This window comes from Onychomys torridus, chromosome 7 (assembly GCF_903995425.1).
Source record: "Onychomys torridus chromosome 7, mOncTor1.1, whole genome shotgun sequence".
In the NCBI taxonomy this organism is placed as follows: Eukaryota; Metazoa; Chordata; class Mammalia; order Rodentia; family Cricetidae; genus Onychomys; species Onychomys torridus.
In genome coordinates this window covers 69,576,098-69,603,327 of record NC_050449.1, presented here as the reverse complement: position 1 = coordinate 69,603,327, position 27,230 = coordinate 69,576,098, and the positions used below count along the sequence as shown (strand labels likewise).

Here is a 27,230-nt window from a genome sequence, read left to right as displayed (position 1 = left end):
CATTTCAGTTCATTGGGTTTTAGTAAACAGTATGCATTTTGAAAATAAAACCTAATGTCTCTTCTTATGCAAAATGAACATTAGCAGAATGTAATAAAAACAATAAATTATGTGGCAATGGGAACACAGATGCTTCTCTTTCATTTGCCTATCTCTCTCTCTTTTTTTAAATTTCTTGCTGAAGGTAATTGTTTATATTTACCAAAGGTAGATTAAAAAAAAGATCAAGGTCATTTGTTTCATTGTACATCAAGGAAGCTGTAGATTAAAATGAGGAATAACGGCATCCCAGTCAGAGGGATGGAGAGATGGTGAACAGTTCATTTCCTGTGAAGAATTCATGCATCACTGACAGTAGTCTTTTTTTATACTGTGGCTGGGTTTGAAGAAATGGGGGCAGATGTGGCATAGTTTGAAGCATTTGCAAACATGAGACACATCCGTTCCACATTTGAATGTAACTTGGATAATTACAAATAATAAAAGTAAAAATAAAAATAAAATAATAAAAGATAATAATAATTTTCCTGGGTTGTTTACATCATTGTTCCTTTTCTATAATCCTGAAATTATAAGAAATTGACTTAATGAGACATTTTCATGAATAGGGGACTAAACACAGTCAAATGTCTCGGGAGATGGTTACATTCAGGAAGCACAGCTTAGTAGTCTAGTCAATGTGCAGAGAATGCATCATTTCCCCCTGTTATTTGGTTTGCAAGATTTTGTGGGAGCATAATATCCTGGGTTCACACACTGAAGAGAACAATTGGATTTGAATGTAATTAGGAAAGTTCACAGCTCAGAACAAATTGGTGAGGAAATGGTGACATCAGAAGCTGACTCTAATTGGCTGTGCTCTTAGGAAGCAAGAGCAGAAACTGAAAGCTTATTCTGGAAGTTTCCTTTGGGAAGCAAGCTGGTTGGTGTCAGTACTTCTGCCTTTCCCCCAGGCGAACAGCTCCTTTTCCAACATGATAGTGTTCATTTTCTTGGGTAAGTGAACTGTGCTGCTAGTTCTGAATTTATTGCAATATTAACTCTTTATACATTGGATGCTGTCCCATCTAGCCTAAGCTTATGGGGACACTTAATAAGAAATGCCAATTATGTTACTAACTTGTACTCTGATGGTATTTACAGCTTTTGAGAAATGTGCATTTACCTGCAGTCACTTGTTTCTAACTCTGTGGAAAATATGAAACATGGTCATTTAATTACTTATCCCATTACTCCTGCTCCTGTAAATCAACCTAAATGACTTTGAATCATTTATTACAATCTATCGAGTTTCCATATGCACAGGAGCCTTTGAAAAATGTTATCTGTCTAGTATATATTTACAAGTTAAAGGATGACAAAGTTTTGTGTATCTGTTTAGCTTTGAAAGTAGATTAAAGAGCGAAACACAAACTGTCCCTCTAATTTTCAAGCTTACTACCCAGGGTCAGCTGAGTGGAGTGAAGTTCCCCAGCTCTGCATTAAAACTCTGCCTCTTGAGTGACATTCATGGCCTACAGGTAAAATGTGGGCTCAACTCTCTCATGTTGGGTCATTATAAGAGGCTGGTCCAAATAATTTTCCCTTAACGCACAGCCCATAAAAATCTACTTCATAGATATGTGATTGATGAAAGTTAATATTTTTCTTTAGGATATGTTAGCGTCTACATATCAGTTTCAGGATGAGGGATAATTGTGATCATATTGGATATTAATAAACAAACCAGGATATTTTATTTACTATTAGCTATAGTTGTTGATGAATGGGGCCAAACAAGAGCCAGAAAATCATGTAGGTTATTCCAAAATGCATTAAAAAGAAAAGGGAAAGCAAAATCAATCAAATCCAAAAAAATTAGACAGGAAGTAAAGAGTCCTTTGCACATTTTCAGTGTCTCTATGGAAATTCTCATGTTGAGAGATTTTGTTTTTCTCATTCCCATAATGTTTCCTTATTTCTTTTTTAGTTTCTAGTATTTTTAGTTTTGCTATAAAGATAAATCTATGAGTTTCAATTTTTGTAGAAATGTATCAGATTACACAAACCATATCACTTTTTCCTCAAGTCATTGGTTGAAAAGGCTATGGTCATTTGCTGTCATATTTTACTTCCAAATTAACACAGAAACCAGGTTGTGTGAAAAAAGAAATTATTCCTAACATGGTTCAGACTGAAAATTTCCCCATACTGCACAGCTCTTGTTCGGTATTGTATAATTACATGTCATGATGAAGCAAGTTCCTGTGGCCTAAAACTATAGGGGAAATGGTGAATTTGTTAATGAGCTTTATATATCCTTAAGAGGGTAATATACTTTACAGCATTCCAATTTTCTTGAAGTCTTAGAAAACAAGGCTTGGAAAACGCCATATTGATTTCCAAAGTGGTTGTACAATTTTGTATTCCCACCAACAGTGGAGGAGAGTTCCCCGTGCTCCACATCCTCTCCAGCATAAGCTATCTTCAGTGTTTTTGATCTTAGCCATTCCGATGGGTGTAAGATGGTATCTCAGAGTCATTTTGATTTGCATTTCCCTGATGGTTAAGGATGTTGAGCAATGTCTTTCAGCCACTTAAGCTTCTTCTGTTGAGAATTCTGTTTAGTTCTATAGCCCCCTTTTTTTTTAATTGGACTGTTGGGTATTTTGATGTTTAATTCCTTGAGTTCTTTATATATTCTATATATTCTGGATATCAGCCCTCTGTCAGATGTGGGGTTGGTGAAGATCTTTTCCCATTCTGTAGGCTGACAAGGCAGGGAGGGAGATACAATGATGAATGAAGACCCCAGGGGAATAGGAAGAACCAGAGTGCTAGAGAGGTCCCCAGAAATCCACAAAGATACTTCCACTGTAGACTACTGGCAATGGTTGAGAGAGTGCCTGAGCTGAGCTGCTCTGGTAATTGGATGGCCGAACACCCTGGCTGTCATGATAGAACTGTTATCCAGTGTCTGATGGAAGCAGATGCGGAGATCCACAGCCAAGCCCCAGGTGGAGCTCCAGGAGCCCAATGGGAGAGAGAGAGAGAGAGAGAGAGAGAGAGAGAGAGAGAGAGAGAGAGAGAGGATTGTATGAGCAAGAGATATTGAGACCATGATTGGAAAAAGCACAGGGACAACTAGCCAAACTAGTGGAAACACATAAAACTGTGGACCAATGGCTGAGGAGATCCCATGGAACTGGTCCGGGCCCTCTGAATAAGTGGGACAGTTGATTAGCTTGAACTGTTTGGGAAGACCCCAGGCAGTGGAGCCTGGGAGTGGCTGGTGCATGGGCTGGCTTTTTGGAGCCTAGGGCCTATGCTAGGACACTTTGCTCAGCCTTGATGTAGGGAGGAGGGGACTGGACCTGCCTTGGCTGAGTCTACCAGGCTGGGCTGACTCCCCAGGGGAGATCTTGCCTTGGAGGAGGTGGGAATGGGAGGGGGTGGACTTGGGGGGAGGGCTGCGGGATGGGAGGGGGGAGGAAGCTGGAATAGGTGACTGATATGTGAAATTAAGTTAATTATAAAAATAAAAAATATATATTAAAAAAGAAAGAAAACAAGGCTTGGAAAGAGGTAACCCAAAAGAAGAGATTTACTTAATGTCTTAAAACTACTTGTAGGTCATATTTCTGACTCAATTGTGATTCTCTTATTTTTTCCATTTATTGAATAATCAAGTGTCTGTTTTGCATGTTTGATAAAAGAAATTGATTCAGATATACAATACACTAAATTAGTATTACTATTTTCTTGATTGCTTTTAGAAAACATCTCTGAAAATAACTTGTAAATATCTGGATGACTTAAATAAACCTTATCTGTTAAGAACTAAACTGATGTAAATCAAACATATACTAATTGAATACCCATAAAACACACCCATGTGTTAAGAATAAAATCCTGAATGGCCCGTATTAGCTGTCCAGTAAATGTAGAGAGCACAGTGTTGTAGACAAGCCAATGAACACACACTGCAGGGCAAGAAATTCTACACCTTTGGGACTTCTAAGCTCCTAGGAAGACAAAAGAGGGGTGTTTGCTCACTTGGGTTGTAGAAAAAAGGAAAGTATAGAATTCAGATTTTCCAAAACATAGATAGTGATCATAATCAGTTTTAAAGACAAAATATTATCCCAGAGGACAAGAATTAGATTGTTTACTGGAGGCCAAAGGGTGAACTTCAAAGGGACAAGGAAACTTGGAGCACTACAGAAAGTTCATGTGATAAAAAATGTGAAAGCCATGTTATGAGGAGCCACCCAAAGAGACTAAGCAAAGAAATGGCTGTACTAAAAGTGTATTCCATACATAAGGGGACATGAAGAACTGCTCTTAGTCAAACAAATCCATAGGCCAGGCAATTGGCCAGGGAAGGATGTTCAGTGGCTCAAAGCTCAGAGGCACAAAGTTTACAGGGATAGATATGGGTCAATGATGTTGAGGATGCATTAAAACGTTTCTCATGAATTGTTTGGATGTCTATATTATCAGTGTCATTGTTGATGAAGTACAGTGATTCACTATAGAGGATTAACAATGAGGACACAGCTAAATAAATCTGAGTCTACAGTATGCCAATAGAGGAAGTAGCTTTTCATCTAGGCCTGGTATTGAAAGTATTAGGGCTTAAATTATATGTTAGAGAATCTTTAGTCTTGATATTTTATTTCAAGCCATGAGAGAAATAAGATTCTCCCTAAAGAGTATGAATAACGCCAAGAAAGTTCTGAAAACAGAATTTAAACTGAAAATATGTTCTAACTGAGCGCTAAGAGATGACAGGAAGCCTCGCTCTCAGCAAATGGTATAACTTGGGGAATCATCAAGAGACCATTTCCAGAGGAAGAGAGAGACTCTAAAACAAACAAATCATCAAAGCACCCAGACACTGACAGAGGACACAGTCTTTAAAATGTCCCATTTTATGTTAAGGGGACATAAATGACATTTTTAGAAGTTGTCTAGGGGCTGGAGAGATGGTTCAGTAAAGAGTGCTTGCTGCTCTTCCTGAGGATGCAAGTTGGGTTCCCTGTGCCCATGTTTGGCTGCTTGCAATCAGCTTTTAAACCAGCTCCAGGGGATCTGACTCCCTCTTCTGGCCTCCATGGGCACCCACACACATGTGCATAAATGCACATACACATAAATTGAAATAAATCTGTTTTTAGAAGTGGTTTTGATGGAACAAAAGTAATAAAAATTTTATGATTCAAGGAGTAAATGGAAGGTAAGAATGCAGAGCAGGCAAATAATAGACCTTGTCTAAGAATCTTACACTGCACTGCAACAAGGTGGATCTGTATTTCTGTGGTTTGTAGACTTAGAGTTCTTTGGGTATAGACCCAAGAATGCTAAAGCTTGGTCTATTTTCAGTTTTGTGAGAATCTTCCACACTGATTTCCACAGTAACTACACCAGTTTATGCTCCCACCAACAGTGAATGAGGGTCTTTCTTCACATTCTCATGAGCATTTGTTGTTTTTTTTTTTTGACAAGAGCCATTCTGACTAATATGAGATGCAACACCAATGAATTACGCATTTGCGCTTCCTTGATGACTTATGGGTACTGGACATTTTATCAGACAGAGGGACCATGTGGAGGGAGGAAGAAGACAAGGGAGAAGTCTAGCAGAGTCAAATGAGACTAAAGGATATGTATGAGGGGGAAAATGTCACAATGAAACCTGCTACATTGTATCGTAATTAAAACAGCTAATGAAAATTACCTATTTACAATAGAGAAATACAGAACTATGGGGAGGGGGGAGAAAATTTGTTTCATCCTCATAATAGTTCAGCCACATTGTATTGTCCATAATTCTGCCTTTCACTATCAATAACTTAGATCTGAGGAAAATGGCCACCAAACTGTAACATTGAGAACATGTTTTTTTGTTGTTGCTGTTGTTCAAGTTGCTAGGCTGAGTTCAGAAAATGAATCTTCTTCCCAGACGAGTGACTGTGTACGTTTAGTGCAGCAATGCTTGATTGATACCAACGGCTGTGAGCAGTCATGGAGATCAGTGGAGGACACCTGCGTCCTTCCAGGTAAAACCCGGTGTCAAAAGTCCACCCAAATGAGTAGCATCAAACCAATGCAGCAGTGAGATTTCATATTATCTTATATAATCCTAGAAGCTAAATCAATTTTCCTTTAAATACTTCACTTAACCTTGACACTTGACCTTAGTTACAAAACTGTACTCTTAATTATTAATGGGCCCTTATATAGTGACACTGAGGGCAGTTTCTGCAAAATTTCAAATTATTATTTTTTTCTCTTACTATAAACCCTGTAATTATATGCCTACTCCTAGTAACATGACTAAAATTTTATTTTCACATTTGTAATATACTAGGTATACTATTTTCTATTCCTACTGTGTCATGGACAAATTAAAATATGTTTTGAGATTTGTAAAGTGCAAATGTTCGGAGGGCGGTTCCGGATTACAGCAAAGATTGTAGTGACTGCAAGGAAATGTAAGAGCTGAGCAGGCAGAGGGAAATGAAGAGTCAAGACTGCATTCCACCCCCAAACTCTCGAGAGCAGACTTCTACTGTTGTTAAAGGTGACACCCCGAGACACAGCCCCATAACATCGGGAGAAACAGGAACCCAAACCCTGGGCCCAGAGTCTGAGAGTTTTTGTAATTGAGGCTGGAGAAAGAAGAGGACATGGCTTTGCCACAGCCAGAAACTACCTTCTACATAAGAAGTGCTAGGTGAGCGGGGCGGTGGTGTCACATGCCTTTAATCCCAGCAGCACTCGGATCCCTGTGAGATCGAGGCCAGCCTGGTCTACAAAACGAGATCCAGGACAGAAACCAAAACTACACAGAGAAACCCTGTCTCGAAAAAATAGAAATGCTAGGTGGGAGAAAAAATGGAATTGCCCATTTTTTTCAACCTCTGGGCACATGTGATGGGGTTAGCTGCTCTCTGAATTCCCTGGAACCTTTGGCCTATTTAATAGCGCCCTCATGTCTTGTTTGCTTTCGTCATTGTTGTTGGGGGGCGGGCGGTGGTGTTGAGTGACCAGTATTTGTAAAACAGCAACAAAAGTCATCTGAACAGTTGTTGAGTTAGTATTGCTCAGAGTACTCTAGCATTTGCTAAAAGTAGAGTGCTCTAAGAGGCCGATTACATAGCGAAACATTCCCTTGGTGCTGTTATGCCAAAGTCATTTTAAAAATTATACTCTACCATTATGACAAATTTGTCTTTGTACTGCAATTATTATAATTAAACACCTCACGGAAATTGTGCAAAGTTTAATAAGAGACCGAAAGGGGAAAATGAAAAATGTATTGCATGACATGTTTCTCCACCCTTTCTATGAATATTGGATAATATACTGCTAGTGAATCTCACCTACCCAGAGAGTATTCTGGGTCAAAGGCAGTAGTCTATAGTTCTAACAATGCCAGGGTCTCCATCAGCAGGACTCGAAGGACTCCAAAGGATGTTACAGAGGACTTTGCTTCTCTGCCCTGGAGAGAAAGCAGAGATATTTATTTACATCCATAGGAGAGTTACAGCTATCTAACCCAGTGCTCACACATTTGCTCAGAATAGAACACTTCAAGATGAGGTCAGAAGATGACAAAAAAAACCCATATTTGTTTGGATGATGAAATCCTAGCTATATTTGACAAGGCAACTTTAAATGTGGTATTAAATATTATACTTAATATGTCATCAGTTATGAGTTATTTATTATGTTAGCTAACAAATCTGAGCCATTTGCAATGAATTACAATAGTATTAGAGTAATTATTTTATATATGAAGCAGAGAGAAATGTCCCTAAATATACAAATAAAAAATTCAATTAGTTTTTTTATCAAATAAACTTGGAGGTTAGAGGCAAATTAAATTTTAACCAGAAAATGAAATACTGGTAATTATAAATGACTGATTCATTCAATGTTATTTATAAAATGCTTTCTAAGTGTTAGGAGAACGTTAGGACCACTTACATACCTTTTAATATAGTTTTAGAGTAACAAGTACAATAAAATAGGTCACAACAAAAGAGCAAACAAAATAAAGAGACAGGATAGCTGAGACTGAACTGCACCCAGTCCCCTGTGTAAGGTCAGCTTGGACATTACCAGACAGCAAGCACTGGTATTCCACTGTGTGCAGAACATCATTTCAAATACAGAAAGCTTCAAGGCATTTTGGACAGCACACTACAAGTGGAAACATTAAAACGCATATTTTGTTTAAAAAGTCACTTCTAGACTGTCCCACACAGATTTCCTGGTATTCTGTCTCTTATAATCTTTCTGCCCTCCTCTTACATGATGGTCCCAGAGCCATAGACAAAGAAACTGTGATATAGGTATATCCACTGGGGCTGTCTGGGATCCTCATGATTTACTGATCTCTGGATTGTGTCCAGTTGTGACGGTCTGTGATGGTATCCATTTATTGTAAAGAGGAGCTTTTAGGACTAGAGAGACGGCTCAGCAGTTAAGAGCACTGGCTGCTTTCCAGAGGACCCACGTTAGAACCCAAACGCCCACATGGCACCTCACAGTTATCTATACCTCCAGTTCCAGGGTATCTGGTGCCCTCTTCTACTCCCCATTGGCACCAGGCATGCATGTTGAGCACAGTCAAAACACTCAGGCACACAAATAAAATGAAGTAAACCTTAAAAGAGTGGGGGGAGAACTTCTTTGATGAGTGTTGATAGCTATATTTATCTCTGGGTATAAGGATAAGATTTAGGATGTAGTTGGTCCAGTAACGTGTAGTAGTAGATTTTCTTCTAAGATCTATGATCTCATTAGTGGGAGTAGGGGGGTGGGAGTTGGCTAGGTATCTAGTACCAGGCATGATTTCTTCTCTGTTGAGTGAGTTTTCATTCCAATTAGAATGCTGCTGGCTATCACCAACATGTGAGTGCCACTTACTGCATCTTTTGTTGTTGTTGTTGTTGTTGTTGTTTGTTTTTTTGGTTTTTGTTTTTTGGGTTTTTTGAGACAAGGTTTCTCTGTGTAGCTTTGCGCCTTTGCTGGAACTCACTCCCTAGTCCAAGCTGGCCTTGAACTCACAGTGATCCTCTGCCTCCCGAGTGCTGGGATTAAAGGCATGCACCACCACCACCACCACCACCACCACCACCACCACCACCACCACCACCCGGCTCACTTACTGCATCTTCATGAATATCTTGCCAAAGTCTGTTTGTGAAATGGCTGTATAAACAGGATTTGAACAATGGCAAGACACACTAGTGAGAAAAAGGAAAATCTCAGGAGATCACTCCCCTGGACAAGGAACTACAGGCAGCTGATGACTGCTGAAAAAGAGAGAGTCAGTCTTTCCTAGGGCTAGGGGCCTAATTGTTTGTCCAATACAAAGTATCAGCCCTGAACACATTCACAAAAACAATAAAAACAGCCTCATCAGGTTGTATTTATATATCTGTGCAAACATATATGTGCATATCTATCTATCTATGTAACAATGATAATCAGAGAAGAAAAGACTATCAATTTAAGAATGGGGGTCACTGAAAGAGTCGGAAGGAGGGGATTTGAGAGCAGTTTGAGGAAAGAAATAGAAGGGAGAAATGATGTAATTATATTTTAATTAAAATGTATAAAACTTTTAAATAAGAAAATGAACCTGAGAGTCCATGTGTAGTTCAGTGGTAGGGCATTTGTCTGCTATGTAAGTAGGCAAGAGGGATGAGGAAGGCAAAGTAGAGTGAGTAAGCTAACCCTCGGAGGTATGGTCAAGTTTCTCTGTTTTCTGTTTGATGTTTGTAATTCCTAAGCATTGAAGGAATTCTTAGTAGTTACACTAGCAACACCACCCTTGATCCAGATGCTCCTAGATCAAAACCTCTCAATAGTGTACTGGCTTAAAAACAGAGTCCAAAATTTATGTGTATTCAACAGATCCTAATTCATTTTGATTCCATCAATGTTTGGGGGACAAAAAAAAAATCTGACTTCTTTGGAGCTTTCTGGGTAACTTAAATACCCAGGGACCTGGTACTTCAAGTATTGTCCCCATATCAAACTTAATATACATATATCAAAATACATCCCATAGCCAATAATATTTCTGTTCACTGTTAAAAACCTAGAGGATAAAGTCACTTTGATGAACATCCTTTAGCAAACCAAGATAATCTTACTAAACTCGTTACTTTCTTGGGTTGATATATTAAAAGCACTTCATGAAGGAGAAATAAACTTTATATTCAGATTAATATCTTCAGTGTTATATGTGATTATGAAATCCAGGTGACTCCTGCAAGATAAATAACTCATCACATTGTAATCTGAGTATCCAGTCTTTGGTGGAAAAAAATTTCCAGTTTAAAGAATGTCTTTGTATCGATGACCTCCGCTGTACAGTGAACAAACTTTTTGGGGAAAAATGCATCCATCAGACAGGTAATATTTGTTGAATCATCTCTTTATTTCAAGCCTGAATCCCATTCAGTTTTTGTGCATTCATTTGTTGAACATTTACCATATTGAAGTTGATATTTATTCCAATGTCTGAGTTCAAGTAGGATAATGACATATTTTCTTAAATTATTAATTCTATTATATGTCTAATGCTGGCTGTTAAAACTAAATTGGAAAGTATTTTCTTTTCTATGTTCTAGAACAGTATAGAAATAATTGATTCTCTTGCTTTCTTTAATTATTGGTTTAAATAGTACTATAGCTGCACAATCCATCATGTGATAAGTAAAATATAAATTTGTATGATTAATTGTTATAGAATGGGCCTAGTTTCAATGTCATGAGTGAATTTTTGTAGTTTATTGTTGCTCATTGGTTTATTAGTCTAATTTACTCTTGGGCTCTTTGGGAGGGACCAACACACAGCTCCCAAATAAATACACACAGAGACTTATTATTACTTATAAATGCCTTGCCTTGGCTTGACTTATTTCTAGGCAGCTTTTCTTGACTTAAATTATCCCATCTACCTTTTTCCTCTGGGCATTTACCTATCTGTATTTCTATATGTCTTTCTTTACTTCTTACTCTGGCTTGCTGTGTAGCTGAGTGGTGGGCCCCTGGAGTCCTCCTCTCCTCCTTTTCTCACTCCTTGATCTTTCTCTCTCAGATTCCTCCTCCTATTTATTCTCTCTGCCTGCCAGTGCCACCTATCCTTTCTTCTTCCTTGCTATTGGCCATTCAGCTCTTTATTAGACCAACCAGATGTTTTTGACAGGTAAAGTAACACAGCTTCACAGGATTAAGAATGCAACACATATTTGCATTGTTAAAACAAATGCTCTGCAGAATAAACAAATATGGCACATTTTAAAATAATATTACACAACAGTTTATCTCCCAATTATTATAATCATATTTATATTATATTATTCATTTTCTTTTCTATGTGACTCTTTATAACTTCTATCTCTGTAGATCTCTGTAATATTCTGCTCTTAGTGTTCTCTGCTTGTTTTTTAAATATCTGTAGAAGTTGTACTGTCCTTTTTAAAATTCATGTGATGATAGTTTACTCCCTCTCTCTTCTGTGTGTGTTGAGGGGGGTGTCTATTTCTCATATTTGGTGGTGTTCATTTGACTATGAATTGGCCTTCATTTTCAACTTTTGCTTTTACCAACAAAAAATGACCATTGAGTGCTCATCTATGGATGAATCATCTGTAACTCCACCCCACCCGCAATTAAGGCTTAGGGAACACTGAGGAAGAAAAAGTGGAAAGACTGTTAAGTGCAGGAGGTTGGGGAGGAGTTGTGAAATACTGTCCTCTAGACCTGACACAGATGATGCTCAAGTCAACCCACAGTATCCATGGTTGCCTGCACAAGACCCACACAAAATAAAGCCATTCAAAAGTCCAGCATGGGTGGGAGAGGAGCTCCCAAGGCCCCACCCCTAGCAGAGAAGTTATTGGCATTTGATGGCTAATAAGGGAGAGAGAATCACCTTTGTTTGGAGATAACCATGTGGGTAGCTTGTCCATGTCCCAATGGATGTTTCCATAGTCATTTCCCAAATAAAATTAATTTGAGTAAGTGGACTAATAAGAATAAGAATAATAAAAGAATGAAGAAGAGGACATAGTGTCTGGATTGATACAATTTGGTGGGTCTTAGGGGAAGTTAAAGAGACCTATAGGGGATGGATATGGTCAAAATACATTGTAAGCATGTATCGAAATTTCAAGGAATACACAAAATATAATTTTTATAATTATAATAATAAAACAATAATACAAAAATAAGAAAAAATTCCTTTGCACTCAGTTTTAGGTCATTTTACAAGGAGTTTTGCTAGCACTATTTTTTTCATTGAATGAATTTGTTCCTTGCAACTTACATACTTGTTTTCCAAAGAAGGAAAAAAACAAGGCGCCATTGCAATCAAAACAAAGCAAAACAAAACTTCAATAGTGTAACTATCTCAGTGTCCAAGTCTGGGATTTGCTCACAGTATTCTGACCTCCAAAAGGCTTGGGAAACTTCACATCTTTGGCTCTGCCATCCATAGAACACACAGCTTGCCTTGTAGGCTTATTCCAAACACACTGCTATCTTTGGTGGACATCCCATGGTCCTAGCATCTCTAATATGCTGTGACCTTCACTAAAACAGGTTGTACCTCCATAAATAGCCTTCTGCAGGGATTTTGATCCTAGTACTTGGTAACAAACCTCAGCTTCTCTCCACTACCCCTTCATTCCTTGGGCTTCCACTTCAACTTAAGCTGAACCTTTACAAAAGCCTCTGGCTACTCTGAAAGGATTCCATCATAGCTGCATGATGCCAAGCCTCAGCGGCCCTTCACGATTTCCTTCAAAACCAATTCCATGTAGAAGTCTCTTACACATTACCAAGCTCAGCTGTCCTCATGAGATGTAACCTTTGCTCCCCTGGAACTACAGCCTCTGTATGCTCGTCCTGAGGAAACACTTCTCAGAGAATTTCACCTGAATATCCTTTCAAATTAACTCCTCCTCGACTTCATCACTCCTTTAATGTATAGTTCTTAGATACCTGAGATTTTCTAGATACCTTTCTTGCTGATTTCTATTTTAATTCTAAAGTCAAGAATTAAAGTCAAGTCTATTTCAGACTATCTCAATTCCTAATTAAAGTAAAAATTTCCATGTATCACTTTGTACACTGTGCAGTGTTCTACATGATAGTCATGCACCCATCCACAATGAACGTGTACATTGACATCATAGCAGAGGAAATAATTGCGACTTCAAACACTTCATGGAACTGGTAGGAGTTAGGTGAATTGTGTTTCTTCGGGAGGGAAAAAGAAATAAATGTTGTAACCAGAGGCAATAAAATGAAGCTGCAACCATTTGAGGAACAACAAATCCTTTGTTTTGCTGCATTGTAAAATGGAGAAGCATCTCAACATGATACGAGAAAGAAACCAGATGCTATACATTGGGGAAAGTTGGACTTACTTGCCTTTCTAAAGAGATTAGATTTCACGATTTGCTGTGAGGAGCTGTTGTATAGTTTAAACAGAGAAATGAAAAATTCACGTCTTTTTTTAAAAGTCAATTCCAGGGATTAGAAGAGAATGAAAGAGAGAGAGACAGAGACAGAGACAGAAACAAAGACAGAGGAGAGAGACAGACAGAGACAGGGACAGACAGACAGACATAAACTGTGTCCAAACTAATGACAGGTGGCACGTTTTCAAGCTAACACAGTAGTCCTGAGACTTCTCAGATATACTTCAGTGGAAAATTGTGAATTATAATCATGAGGACTTGGTGACCAGCTGGAAATGAGTGTGAAGGCATGTAAAAAATTATGAAGACTAATAGAAATCTCATCCAATGACTGAGGGAAGCAGATGCAAAGATCCACAGCCAGGACACAGGTGGAGCTCCAGGAGTCCAATTGGCGAGAAAGAAGAGGGACTGTATGAGCGACAATTGTTGAGACCAAGATTGGAAAAAGCACAGGGACAAATAGCCAAACTAATGGAAACACATGAACTATGAACCAAAAGTTGAGGAGCCCCCAACTGGATCAGGCCCTCTGGATAAATGAGACAATTGAATAGCTTGAACTGTTTGGGAGGCACCCAGGCAGAGGGACCCAGACCTGTCCTTAGTGCATGAGCTGGCTGTTTGGAACCTGGGACTTATGCAGGGACACTTTGCTCAGCCTGGGAGGAGGGGACTGGACCTGCCTGTACTGAATCTACCAAGTTGAGCTGAATCCCCAGGGCAGTCATTGCCCTGGAGGAGATGGGATTGGGGGGTGTGCTGGGGGGGAGGCGGGAGCTGGGGCAAGAGTGGGGAGGACAGGGGAACCCATGGCTGATATGTAAAATTAAATTATAAGATAAAAAATTATGAAGAATAACATTTGCTAGTAAAATTTCACAATCTAATTAAAGAACCCCAAAGTTGTCAAGCTGATGAAAAGCCATCTAGCACAAGCACATTGTGGCTGTGGTAACATCTACCCTCTCTAATCGATCTCCCTTCCTTCCCCTTAACCCCCTTCTCCCTACAACTTCTTTTCTACCATTCACATCATTTTCTTTTCATCAGCAATAGGGAGAAAAATGACAAACTATCAACTTTCAAAAGCCAGAAAAAAGAAGACAGAGAAAGTAGTTAACCATTATAGATATGAGAAATCAGTACAACAGGGTGTGGAAATGACATTATTTTGACACTTAATGTGTCTCCCTTAGATTTTGGTTGAAAGCAGACTGAGTTGCAATCATTTGTAATGTTTATTCTAAAAGTGACTCAATTTTCTTCCAGGTCAGTAAACTCTTAACTCAATGGCCATCCTCATGTCATTTTCACAAAATATCATCACTTTAGCAAGTACAGACAAATTCAGAGAGGCTGAAGTCATTTCACATGCAAAAAAAAAAAACAAAATTCACAGAATAGAAGTTCATTTAACATTACAGTGTGAAATATGGACAATCCAGGCAACAGAACCCTTATCTGATGACCTGGAGGTGGAAACCTAAACAGTCCCTAGAGTGTATTTCATTATGGACCATTGGAGGGTTACAGTTCCAAAGAGCCCCTAATAAACTACCTATAATTCAGCTTAGAGAGAAAAGGGACATGATAGCTTCAATCTCATCACTCATTGTATTCCAGTCTCAACACTCTGCAAACCCTTTAATTACATTGCAGAAAAAAACCTCTTTCTCTTTCCTTGGCATCACTAAAACAGTCCCCAGTGTATATAAACCTACATTTTTAAGTTTGGACATTTTTGATTATGCCAAAGTTTCCAGAATAGTACCCAAAACTAAATACTATCATTAAACACATTGTGTAAACACTTAACTTCTCAAACAAAGTTTGAACATCAAAATCATATGTTCATTCATAAAATAGTTATGATTCAGTTAATACAGGTAGACATATCATAATCCCTGGTGTAATGGACATAAATCTGAGTAAAGTTATTTAGTAGCTAACATTATAGAGTAAAACAGACATTTAATAGAATTATATAATTTAACCTGGTTTATTTCACATATGTATTTAGCTATAGCTGATGCATGTCATAAAACAATATAAAGCTTATTGGAAAATAAATATTTTCTAATAAAAACAACTATATAGTGGCTAATATAAGAGGAACTAATTACATGAAAAAAACCTTCATTTACATAGATTTCACAATGTGTGCCCAGGCTTGCTAGCTAATATGGTCTCTGTTCTTATTAGTCTGACTTACAAGCAGTTTATGGTGAGTTCTTATTTGAAAAAATTTGAATGCTATAATAGTGCGTGTTTCAAAACATATTCCAGAGTTATAACTATGGACGAATTTTTATAATAGTACGGTAAGTAGATTGTAAGTACACATTTTCACAACATGAAGTTAGTTATATAGTGTTTATCTACAAAGCAAAGAAAAAATTGAAAATGTGAGGAACACTTATGTAATCTCTGCGAATGTCCATGAGATGCCCACTGTGGAGGTCATCTGAAGTATCTCAGAAACAGGGAAGCGTTTTAGAGGCAGACCCCAAAGCCTGTGCTCAGGGCACCCAGAGGGAAGTTGTACTTCTCATCTTCTCTCTGCGGAATGAACGCACTACGGGTTCCTGGCGCTATGCAGAGTAGAGCAGATGCCAAGGGCTGAAAATTGCTACTCGAGTACGGCAAAAATATTCTACTTTATTATGTGCAAAAGCAAAATACAAATTGTAAATGTGTATCTATTTTACTTTATCTTCTCTTATTTTGTGTGCATGTGAGTGAAGGAAAATATGTGGAATTATGTTGTATGATGAGCTAAGGAAAGTAGGAAAAAGAAAACACCCTGAAAGAGTATAAGGAAAGAAATAAGAAAAACATCTGAGAAACCTTTTGGTAAAGGCATATTTCCAGAAGGAAATGAAAAGTCTTAAAAATTTTATGGGAAACGATGTATTAAATGTACATATTTAAGTTAATTGAAAGTTGTGTCAATTGTCAAAACACAGTGAAGACAAAAGTGAGTGAAGACAAAGCGTCTCCAAGAGAAGAAATTCAGTACTAATATTACGTATGTCCGCAACTGAAAACTGATTATGTCTGTTCTTCTAAATTTCAGATCATTTGAAATAGATGCCTTAAAATAATTTTCCAATATTTTGAAAGATATTGACATATCTATACAATGTATTTCTATTCTTAAAAAAGACACTAAAGAGTTTATGAACACATAAAGAGTAAATGGACTTAGTTCTTAAACCATTCTTTGACTTTACTCCTAGAGGAGACAGCAGGGTCTCCCAATCAGGTGCCACTGTCAAACGTTCCAGGACACTTCCAGAGGAAAGGTTCATCTTTAACCTCCAAGAGGAAGGATGGCTGCATCACAGCAGCAGAGGCCTGCCAGGAATCTGAGCACTGCACTCTGCTCCATGAGAACTATAAGAAAGCCTGTGGCAAAGGAACTGCCCAATGCCACACCCTTCGCGGCAGACTGTTGTGTGTCGCCCTAAGAGACAGCCTGAGAGAGACGGTTTTGTGGGATTGTCAGTGCGGTTTCCCTTTAGAAGAAGACTGCATTCGGATTTGGAAAAGTTTATTTGAAGACATTTGCATCCAGGATACTCAAATCAATCAAATTCCCACCATCAGTCAAGACAAGGTAGATGGACTCCAGGAGGACACGGCTTCAGGTTGGTATTTAAAGGAATAATTTAGGAACACTAAACATAATCATAAAAATGCATTAACTAAAGAATACTTAATTTCTAGTTCTACTTGTCATTTCTACTTCGAAGGTTAATTTTAAATCTGTCTTAGAAATTAAATGTTTGTAAACCTTCATACTATGCCAATGGACAGAGGGTATCAGAAAGAATGAAGCATATTACCAATTTTATGTATTCGCTTATTCATTGAACAAATGCTTAGGAAACATTTAGATCTGTGTAGCAAAAGAAGGACATCTATCATTCACTGAAGAAGATTGCTACATTTTAAAGAAATTTTAAAATTAAAAAAGCAGCCAGTGTGGTAGCACATACCCTTAAACCCAGAACCTAGGAAGCAGAGGCAGGCAGATCTTTGAGTTCAAGGCCAGTCTTGTCTGCAGAGCCAGAGCTACTTAGGGGGATGCTATCTCAAAAAACAAAAACAGAAACAAACAAACAAAAAGAAAAAAGAAAAAAAGAAACAGATAAAATAGGGAAAGAGATTAGAGTCTCTACCTTCCCACAATAAGTTCTAAACCTCTGAGATAAAAGAACAAATAAAAATGATTGCTCTCTAGATTCTTGCCTTCTCCCGGAAGGAGTTTCTCATGCCACTTTCCTGAGAAACAGATTGCAAAGATGGTTTGTGCACACAGTAGTAAGAGGAATGCTTAGCAGCAAAGCCGTGGAAAGAAATCCACAGGATTTGATAAAGAAGCTGAAATGCATTGCGGTTGCTACAAGAACTTAGTTACTTGCACACAACACTGGACTTGCAGAATTTTCTCCTATTAAGACAAGGGACTGACACTCTGTCCTCCTCTTGTAGATCACTAATGGGCATTAGTGATGGCCCAGGTAAGTCAGTAATCTGTTGGGTAAACACCATGCCTAGAAAAGCACCAGGTAAAGGTGAACCCTCACTCAACCGTACTCACAATTGTTATGAGACTTCAATGATTGTGCAGCACACACTTGCTGGATGACAGACCAATATTAAAAAATGTTAGATTCTGAATATGTTTATAAACATGAATCACGTGGGAGTACATGAACAAAGGTTGACGTTGAAGTTGTTTGGCTTGTTTTGTGTTGTAAGTCACTAACTCCAAAGATACACTATCATTCCTTTCATTAATATGGACAGTTCCTGGAAGAAAGGATTTAGTGGAAGACAGGGGAAATATCCAGATCCAGATGTGTATATTTTGAGTCTGCAATATTTACTAGATATTGAAATGGTGAGCTCAAGTTCTAAGTATGAAATGTGTGTTTAATTCCATGTATGGCATAGGGACATGAGATTTGCACAGAAGGTGAAAACTGAGAGGAAGGGATCATTCATTAATAAATTATAAGCCTGTTGGACTAGTCAAGATTAACAACAACAACAACAAAAAAAATATATAGTGTCTTAGACCAGAGTGGTAGCAAGGTGAGATGAGGTCAAATTCCCAAGCTGTTGATATAAGTGGGTATCAGAAGAATGCAGAAGTCGATATAATTAATAAAAACACCCTAGCCTGATTCCACATGGAGAGTAAGCAGCTATCAGTACTGATCATGTTAAGAAAGAGAAGACAAAGGGGATTGATTCTGGCACAAATTTAGGAAATGTTTTGTAGTTTTTGATGCATTTGTATATGATAGTATAACTGAAGTGCAGGTCTGGTGGGTGTGTAATTGTTTATCCCCAGGGCACACTGTCTTTTAACTGTTTTCAATAATGGACCTACTGTTTAAAATGTTCTATTGGAAAAGGGCATGCATATATACATATACAAATATAACATATACACATCTGAAATGACATTAGGTTGGCATTTAATATACAGACAGTTTATTGTACTGCCTACAAAAACAGCATACTATCTGAAACAAAAATCACTCTTTTATACTAAAAGTAAATGTTTTGTAGTTTGGGCGATAACTACCCCCACAAGTTGGTTGTTCTATTCAGACTGAGAACAAAGCCCGGTAGACTAAATGGCCTTGAGAGAAGTAGCTTTATTCTTCACGGCATGGAAACAGAAAGCCCAAATAGCCCAGTAGGATCTCCTCTTGATGAAGTCTCCCTTCTTCATTGGCCTCTTGCTAAATCCTTCTATGACCCTTTGTTGATGTGTGCTAAAGAATGGGTATAGGAGGGGATGGAAGAAGTGTAATCCATCCAAGCTGACCAATGCCCCACTATTATGACCTTATTTGTCCCTCACTGATTCCTCAAAAACACCATACACACACACACACACACACACACACACACACACACACACACACACACACACTCAGGGTTAGAGCTTTAACATTCATGTTTGAGCACAGCATAAGTATCCAGTTGATAACAATAAAGTGATTACAAATTGATGGGTCAAGGGTAGGTTTTTGGTTTTGGTTTTTTTGTTTTGGTTTGGTTTTTTGGTTTTTGTTGTTGTTGTTTTTATTTATTTATTTTCGAGACAAGGTTTCTCTGTGTAGCTTTGGAGCCTGTCCTGGATCTCCCTCTGAAGACCAGGCTGGCCTCGAACTCACAGAGCTCTGCCTGGCTCTGCCTCCCGAGTGCTGGATCAAAGGTGTGTACCACCACCGCCTGGCTTAAGGGTAGTTTCTTAAATATGTTTTAGTCTATAGCACAGACTTGTCAATTTGTCCAAGTAGTGGTGTTTGTCTGTATTTGTATGTCTGCATATGTATTTTCAGAAAATCTGTACAACTCACTGAAATCTGGTTTTTATTTGTTCATTTTTTTTTTAGAATTTTATTTAATATGGGTTGTACCACAGAAATAGAAGTCAGCTCTTCCTCAGAAAGACAGGAGATTGGATTCTAGAAGAAACAATGATTCTTGACCTACTCAATAGAAAAATAAAACTATACAGTAACAGCAGCTAGGGCAGTGCAGAGCCTGCAGAGGTTGGGAAGTGCAGCACTGTGAAGAACCTGCCTATGGTTGTACAGTTGTTTGCTTGCTGTACAAGGAGTACAGACAGCCCAATAAGGACCAGTTTAGTCACGTGAGGATGTTTACATCAGAAAACAAGTTGATGTCTTGGTAACAGTTGACAAATAAGTATATTAATTAGATGTTTAAAAAATGAAATTCTGATCATCTCACTTTCCTTAATGCTCTTTGCACAGGTCTGTTGCTACTTCCTGTATTTGGCTTTAGTTGTCTTTATTTCCTAGGAAGCTGTGGGTTATCAGCTACAAGGACTGCACACTGCTGTTCTCAAGGATGCTACCTGGTACCCAGTCCAAACCCAGCTAATGCTTGTAGAATAAAAGACTCTGTCAATGCAATTTTCTAATTCTACCTTTATGAATCCTGAAATTCTTAGAGACTGATAATCAGAGGTGGAACTAATTTTAAAATTGCACTTCCACCTGATTTATGATTCTCTTGGTAGGGAAATTTCTTTTCCTTTAATTTCTTTTTCTTTTTCTCTCTCTCTCTTTTGTTCAGAAAATAATCCTGCTGTTCTTTTTTCTTCAGGTCCTTTTTTTTTTTTCCCTTCACTGTACCTAGTCTAGTCATTAGCATTAACTTACATCTTCAAGTAATCACAACTGGGATCTAATTATCCCTTTGCAACATGGTAATGCATATAAACTATCATTTTTATCTATATTATAAAAACTGGATGATATGATTTAAGTGTTATTATCAGGATTCCTAGTGATATGCTGATACAAAGTTATTTGTGTAGTTTAAAAGCTGCAGAAAAACATGCTGCAAAATCACAGCAGTCTTTCCAAAAAGGGTTAGGAAAGCAACTGCTTTGCCCTTCTGTCATCTATTTATGGATATTTCGAAAAATACTCTTTCATTGAAACAAAAGGTTGGGTAAATTTTAAATATATTTTGATCATACAAGCCAACTATTTTGTGTATGCCTGTAGTGACAGCAAAGGTAGCAGTCTCTCTCTCTCTCTCTCTCTCTCTCTCTCTCTCTCTCTCTCTGTATATATATATATGTGTATACATTTTATAAGAATATGAACATCTTCATAGCCAGCAATAACTGTGTAGCACTTTTGTAGGCAATTTCTTATCCATCCCCAATTAACTATGGCAGAACAATGATTTTGACTCATGACCCTGAGTTCACAATAAGTTACATAGTTCAAATTCTATTTCTGAAGATTCGTTGCTTGTTTTTGAGAAACTTAGAGTCAGAGAATTTTTTTTTGAGCTGAGGATCGAACCCAGGGCCTTGCACTTGCTAGGCAAGCACTCTACCGCTGAGCTAAATCCCCAACCCAGAGACTTTTTAACCCTAAAGCTCCGCTTTGGTTCTATCCATTCCCCACCAATCTGGATCACAATGCTCATACAGTATTGAAGAAAGATGATTCAAACATTGCACCCTCAAACCTCAGTACATTTATAATTTTAAAGAAATCATAGCAACCTGGTACACTTTTGTACTCACCTTTCAGAATTTCCATAGTTTTGTTTGCAGGTTCTATATGTACAACCTTATGCTTATTTTTTTATGACCTGGGCATTTATTGCTTTCAGGATTCAAACAGATGCAGTCTTGTTTGGAAGTGACAGAGGCATGCGTAGGGGATGTGGCTTGTAATGCACAATTGGCCCTTTACCTTAAAGCATGCTCAGCAAATGGAAATCTGTGCAATGTGAAACACTGCCAAGCAGCCATACGGTTCTTCTATCAAAATATGCCTTTTAACACTGCCCAGATGTTGGCTTTTTGTGACTGCGCTCAATCTGATATACCCTGTCAGCAGTCCAAAGAAACTCTTCACAGCAAGCCATGTGCACTGAACAGAGTTCCACCCCCCACTTGCCTCAGTGTAATTCACACTTGCCGAAATGATGAATTATGCAGGTGAGTAAAAACACACATACCTTGCTTTCTTATTTCGGCACCTTATTTATTATAGTCCAGCCCTACCATTTGATCTCCTTCCATTGCTGGAGTTCCCACCACACTCCAAATGGTGTAAATAAAGCCAGGCAATTCCTATTGTGGATCTGTGGTACATGTGTGGTATCCTTTTTGAAATTCAAATGTAAAATGCAGAGTGGGATTTTACAATAAAGAAACCCACTGTGTTGAACTATGATGGCCTATATGACATCGTTTTAAAGATCACGTTTGTCCTCGTGTGTGTGTGTGTGTGTGTGTGTGTGTGTGTGTGTGTGTGTACAAGCATGTCAGTACATACAGACAATAATCTTCATGAATTGGTTCTCTTCTTCCATCATGTGGGTCCTACAAGTTTAGCTCTGTTCGTCAGGCTTTTTGAAATTGTCTTTCATCCCTCATCTATCTCACTGGTCCACAATCAGCTTTTTAATTAGCCTTTTTTAAATGATGTGGTGATGTGATTACAGAATCATTGTCATTGTTTGGGTTTTGTTTGTCTTAGATAAGGTCTTCTTCCTCTGTATACCAGGCTAGCCTGGAGTTGACAGTTTGGGACATGAGGAAATAATGATAATATGGAATGAACTGAGAGAGGCTTTTTACAGGTAGTCCCGCCTGGTCTCACACTAGGTCATTCTGCTTCAGATTCCCAGTCATGGGATTACAGGTTTGTCATGTGCTGCTATGCCTAAATTTTTGTAATCAAACTTGAGGTTGGGGGGGAGCACTCACAGTCTGTGTCCAAGCCTGTTCAGCCACTTGGCCTTAATAAGTCAATTAAAGGTGTCAAATTAATACTGGAAAACAAACAAAAAGGAAACTTAGTCAATGTGGCTTCACTGGGAAGAGGAAAGAATAGATCCAGTGAAACTCCCCACATCAAGTCCATCTTGGGGGAGACTAAAGCGATATTAAAATCTAAATGGAAAACCAAGCATTTGTATGTCTAAGTAGCTCCAATCAAGCCGTCACCTGTCCACCACTGACCCATCCTTGTCTGGGCTTCGGTCTCATCTGGTAAGGTGAATGGATAGGTTGTCAGAAATTGTGAAGTATCCCTTGGGGAGACATGTTCCCCAACCTTAGGTCTTGCTGTCCAAGAAAAAAAATCTAAAAATAGCTCTGTGAATTTTATTTGGTATAATTAGGAATGTGGAAAAAGAACAAAGTGTATCCCATGCTGTAGGAAAACTGGATTGGAAGTGCCTTATTTGAATTTTCCTGGTGGGGGACAGTGTCTAAATGTCAGCTCTCAAATCATATGAGGTTAAAAAAGTTTTTTAATAAGTCTCTCAGGTAGTTCATACTGCAAATCGTCATCCATTGTGATAAAAATAGTTATAATGAAAACCCTCCTGAGAGGACAGTAATTTACAGTTTCACTGCTTTTTAATCCACATTCCCTATAGCAACATTAGAAAAAAAAAAGTACACATTGAAATTAAAACACAAATATAATAAATAACAAAAAGAAAAGAAAAAAATAAAAATAATAAAACATCTAATCAAGTAGTTAAAAAAAAAAAAGAAAGAAAGAAAAAGTACAAAGTTAGCTTTGTACTGGGACCCAGAACTCATTTTGCCCCATGCCAGTGTTTTACTAGGTGAGACCTCGTCACATATTAATGTGAAATCACTCTACTCGCAGGTTAAATCCAGGTCTCCACTCTTTTTCTAGGACACACTATCGAACATTCCAGTCAGAATGCTGGCCCCGTGTGACAGGGAAGTGCCAGGACGATGAGACCTGCATCAGCACATTAGGCAAGGGAGACCTTACTTGCTCTGGGAGTGACAGCTGCAGGGCTGCCTACCTGGGAACCTTTGGGACAGCTCTTCAAGTGCCATGTACTTGCAGGAGCATCACGCAGAGCGAAGAACCTTTGTGCATGGCTCTCCAGCACATGCTTCATAGCAAATCATGTTTCAGTAAGTTATCCAACTAAAAGGTTGTCTGTGTATCTTCTAACCTACATAAATATCTATCTTGTTTTCTACTACATCATAAAAACAGTAATCTGGCCAACCCTTACCAAAAATGTTCATAAAGACAATTTGCATTTGCTATTTTGGTTATGTTCTGGTTTTGCTTTTTCTTCTCATTTATCAGAAAGTGATACACATTTTAAGTTGATAAGTTATTACTGAGTATCATTTATTGATTTTAATGTGAAAAGCATAAAAGGCTTCATTTACATGCTGAAAATATCCATTATTCATAGTTATGTAACAAGAAATCAGCTCCAAACATTGACCTAAAATCATTAACCATGTAGCCACTTAGCTGAACAGTTTTATACACTTGCCTTGAGTGCATTTTACTGATCTTTTTGTCTAGATTCAATCATATATTGACACTCATCCCTCATGGTTCTACTGAGGCTGGATTGGCCAAAATGGCATTTAGCAAGCATTGTTGGCTGGCACAGCATGGTTCTCCTCTGGTGTTCCCTTCAGCAATATAGCCAGTGACTGTTACCCAGTGCAGCAGAATTCCTAGTGACTAACCAAATATTCAGGTATTTATCATGTATCTCCTAAGGTCATATTGTAAATATACCAGTGAACAAAGCAAGTCATACACCAATCTCAGAAAGACTGTGGGAACAAACTACAAAAGAATGTGGATAATCAGGATGGGCTCAACAAGGTATATTGATTTAAAAATCTATAATTTAAGCTGTCCTGCCCCTGAAGTATATCTTTCCTTTAATTTATTTTTCTCTCCCTTTAGACTTAGCAAATGTACTGATAAACTTCAAAAGATAAGATGGAAATTTTTTTTAAAAGTTAATTTTTAATGTAAGGAAAAGAAAATTGAAAATTAGACCCTGGGCTTAGTTAGGATTGAGTATTCTGACATCAATCACTGTCTTAAGATTCTTGACCTGTTTTCTGAAAACCATTCATAAGACATACCAGAGGAGCTTGGAGCTTCTGCTCACATGTGTTTCTGTCTGCTGTCATTCCCCTCTTGGCAATGACAGTTTTCCAGAGAGTGAGCTGTCTCTACCGGGTGCCCTTAGCCTTGCCCCTGTCTAGTCCAAAGAAGTTCCTGTGTTTTTTGTTTCAGCCCCTTTCCCTCTTACATGCTGACCTATGATTGGATTGGATGGACTTTTGTAGTTGAAAGGATTGTAACAGTGCTCAGTCTTATTCAATATTAGAGAGTTCACATTTTACTCTCTTTCATCTCTGCTTGAAAACCTAATGAGTTCCTATCTCAAGTCATCATTCCTATTGGAAATCCAGACACAATACTAATGTAGAATAGTCAATTTATAATATCATCCATGCTATTTAGTAAAACATCCTATCTGAACTATGGATTATTCAGATGTTGAATCTCCCTTTCTTATTGTACAGGATTACTGGTCTCTGTAGAATATGAAAGTTGTCTGTCTCCCCAGACTCCAGTAGGCATTTCCCACCTACCTGACTGCTACATATTCCTGCATATTTCAGGTTTATACTGTGGTAATACTCTACTTCAATCTGCACATTTTTATACAGGTATCTATATGACCAGTTCATTTGACTGACAACACCAAATATCAGTAGATTAACACAAGATTTAATTTCTAACCAACATAAAATAATTACAAAGAGAACAGTTAAGATGAGAATTAAAGATTATTGAAATTTAGATGTCACCAAGCTATTTAGTGTTATCCTACTACGTGGCTAAATCCTCTTCTGAGTTCATGGAATCCATCCAACACATCCACCCTGCTAATGAAGAACACAAAAAATCCCCCTGGATATTTTGATGGGTCAGTCCTAAGTGCTTTGTATATCACTTTCACTTTGACTCATCTGCAAGGGAAGCTGGGAAACACAGTTCACTTCTGTGCTTGGTAGAAAGGAAAATGAATTCCATGTGTATCTAACCAATCTCTGCCACTGTATCTCCAACAAAATATACAAAGCCATGTCTCCCTAATACTGAGCCAATTCACTTATTGCTAATGCTGGGTAGTGCAAATTCATGTTTGAATATGTGTGTCACATATTGCAGAACACAAAGCATAGAGTAATGGATTATGGGTAGTAGTCTATTTGAAACCACTTTTGAAGAACAGAAGGAGTCAATATTTCACGCAAATATATTATATGTAGTTTTCTTCTAATTCATTGAACTAAAATTTGCTCCTTTTGGATCTCTCTACAATGCTTTGTAAATATACTACTCTGAGACTCTGTCATCTTTGCCACTATACAGCAACATCCTTCATCACATGGGCATAGGGATGTTGTAAAGAGATCCTGCAGACTTGCATAGTATAACCCATTAACTTCACTGTGTTATGGAGGACACTCTTCATGGGGAATGGAGTCTCCCAGAGAAATCTGCCCCTTTTCAACACTAGTATGTATTCTTCCACATGCCACTTCCCCTCAGTTTCCTGTTTACAAATTTCCATGTTTGTTCTTTCATCTCATAGATGAGGCTTACTTTTAGTCACTTCTCTTTGCAGACAAGGCAAAAGTGATAGCCATGCATGTCCTGCCTGCAGGGAGGGCTTTTCTTTCACACTGCTCTCTAGAACCATCTCTGTTTTTGCAGTGTGTAGCAGATGTCCATGAAGAATGAGCACTGACACTCTGTTACACTCACTTTTCCTAGAATCCAGTGCCTAGCTGATCTAATAATATCCAATAGGATATGTATTTCAAATGGCAAATAGCCTTGTGTGTTGGTTTTGTTTTTCATACTTTATAAAGACTAAACACATTTTCAAGATTTTCTATGAAGTGCCCACAGAAGTTCCCCTAATTTTATTTGGAATAATTAGTGTGTTATAATGATGACCCTGATAGCCACAAACACAGCTCCAAGCCAAAGACAATTAATTGACATTGAATTTTTAGTTCTCAAATTGAAACATCCTCAGAAATATCTACAGAATTTCTTACATAAAACCAATCTCACCCAGATGACTCTGATTGCAACCAAGTTTGGGAGCCACTGCCCTTTCCCACATGTGGGAAAATTCAGTCTCCAGTGTCAAGCCCAGAGCCTCTTTCACACTCACGCACATCTCTGGGAATAAGAAAGGTCTATATGGGACAAGGCAAGGCTACTAAGAGCAAAACCATGCAGCTCCTCAGGTGGCACGATTTGCCCAATCCTCCCAAACAAGTATGGATACCCAATGGTCACTTTAAAC

The 27,230-nt window shown here is 38.2% G+C and overlaps 1 protein-coding gene across 1 annotated transcript in view; it reads left to right on the top strand.

Annotated features, from left to right (window-relative positions):
• Positions 1 to 887: 887 nt before the first annotated feature.
• Gfral (GDNF family receptor alpha like) overlaps positions 888 to 27,230 on the top strand; it is a 43,739-nt gene continuing 17,396 nt past the window's right edge. Inside the window, exons 1-6 of the mRNA XM_036193712.1 lie at positions 888 to 996; positions 5,907 to 6,041; positions 10,264 to 10,416; positions 16,736 to 17,146; positions 21,687 to 22,017; positions 23,738 to 23,988. Coding sequence (XP_036049605.1) covers positions 975 to 996; positions 5,907 to 6,041; positions 10,264 to 10,416; positions 16,736 to 17,146; positions 21,687 to 22,017; positions 23,738 to 23,988 — 1,303 coding nt within the window. The 5' untranslated portion in view covers positions 888 to 974. The remainder of the gene's footprint in view (positions 997 to 5,906; positions 6,042 to 10,263; positions 10,417 to 16,735; positions 17,147 to 21,686; positions 22,018 to 23,737; positions 23,989 to 27,230) is intronic.